This window comes from Amphimedon queenslandica, unplaced genomic scaffold, assembly GCF_000090795.2.
Source record: "Amphimedon queenslandica unplaced genomic scaffold, v1.1 AMPQUscaffold_13009, whole genome shotgun sequence".
NCBI lineage: Eukaryota > Metazoa > Porifera > Demospongiae > Haplosclerida > Niphatidae > Amphimedon > Amphimedon queenslandica.
The window spans coordinates 3,219-4,827 of record NW_003546755.1 but is presented as its reverse complement, the minus strand read 5'-3'; the positions used below and the strand labels follow the sequence as shown (position 1 = coordinate 4,827).

The 1,609-nt window shown below is 34.9% G+C and overlaps 1 protein-coding gene across 1 annotated transcript in view; it reads right to left on the bottom strand.

Moving 5' to 3' along the window:
* LOC100638693 (uncharacterized) overlaps window positions 1–1,609 on the bottom strand; it is a 5,749-nt gene that overhangs the window by 2,340 nt on the left and 1,800 nt on the right. Inside the window, exons 2-5 of the mRNA XM_020001918.1 lie at window positions 1,275–1,330; window positions 1,039–1,222; window positions 660–983; window positions 514–609 (exon numbers count right to left, since the gene is read on the bottom strand). Of these exons, the coding sequence (XP_019857477.1) occupies window positions 514–609; window positions 660–983; window positions 1,039–1,222; window positions 1,275–1,330 (660 nt within the window). The remainder of the gene's footprint in view (window positions 1–513; window positions 610–659; window positions 984–1,038; window positions 1,223–1,274; window positions 1,331–1,609) is intronic.

Below are 1,609 nucleotides of genomic sequence, written 5' to 3'. Positions count from 1 at the left end.
ACTTTATCTGCTAGAAGAAGAAATATAGCTCTAGACTGCTAAGGCAAAAAATATATTTAAACAAGCATAACAGTGTAAAAATATTCCTATAATTGATTTCACCACCTTGCATGTACAGCTGAGTTGTTATTAAGACTTACATGCATGAGGGTTCTCTCTACCTTCTACTGCTTCTAGAAAAGTCTTTAGACAGTATCTCTATGTTCTTTCACTGTTAGAAAGCTCATAACTTTGTTCCATGTGCAAACCACCATTTTGTTTGCCGTGACCACACCCACTTACGTAGGGTGGGCGGGTGGTTGCTAGGGCTTGTTATTTCTCCAATACAACGTGTATAAAAGAAATGAAGTGTTGACATACAATCAAATATTATATATATATCGCACGTGGGTGAAATCAATTATAGGACGACCTGAGGGCTACGCCCTAGGTCGTAAAAATCAATTCAACTGTGTGGACAGAATGACAATCCAATGCACACACATGTATATACATGTGTGTGTTCATGCATACTTGTTGACGAGGTGGCTACAGTTCCAAGTGTAGGAATTGTTGTAGAACTTATAGGAATAAGAATAATCTCAATACTGGCAGTAGGAGACATACTACCTATAATAATGATGGGTTATTATTATTATCATAAGTAATTAATTATTTACTGTTATGTGTACTACTAGAAGAAGTAGAAGGCATTTTGATAATTTCGACCAGTGTGGGATATTGAACAGCAGGTCCATGTAATGATCCATTGACATTGTCATACGCTGTCACTGTGTAGTTACCAGCTGGTAATGATAGCAGTGTAGGCTCTTGGACCAGTGGTAGTGAGACTAATGACACATTCAGAACTGTTCCATTACTAGTATCATTAAATATCACATGACATCCATCAGCAGTTGATCCTGATACAAACACACACTGTACACTAACTGATCCATTGGTATATGTAGAAATGATGATAAGATCTTGTGTATGAAACGTAGCTATTAAGAATATGTACTAATAAAAATTATAATGATTATTATAAATCTTTCTTACATATTGAGGTGCTACAAGTTGCTCTGGTCTTGTCTCTAAAGTTCTTAACAACAGCAGTTAGTTCATAATGTCTGAATGGTGACAACTTGAATTCAATTATATGTTCAGTTTCATTAATAATATCAGTAACTTCAGTATTCCCATTCATTAGTGAAACAAGGCATCTTGATGGAGGACAACCAAGCTGTAAAGTATACAAAGTGTCAAAAATTAATAAAAATAAAATAAATAATTACTTCAAAAGAAATAGAAGGTATCAGTGGCTGTGTGTCATACTCAGCAATTGAAAAGGCTAAAAAAAATAATATCAATATTATATTCTATTTTCTTATATATATATATATATATATATATATATATATATATATATATATATATTTATAGTATACTACGTGGGCGCATCAAAGGCACCGCCTGTTCCGTTATATTGCATACAGCACTAGTACAGCACCGGAAGTCAGTGTCGGTTGGTTGGCTTCACAATGGCTAGCAGTACTGGGTGAGAAGTTCTTTGTGACCAGAGAAGAAACGAAACTGCTCTACCTATTGCGAAACAGACTCACAACACTCC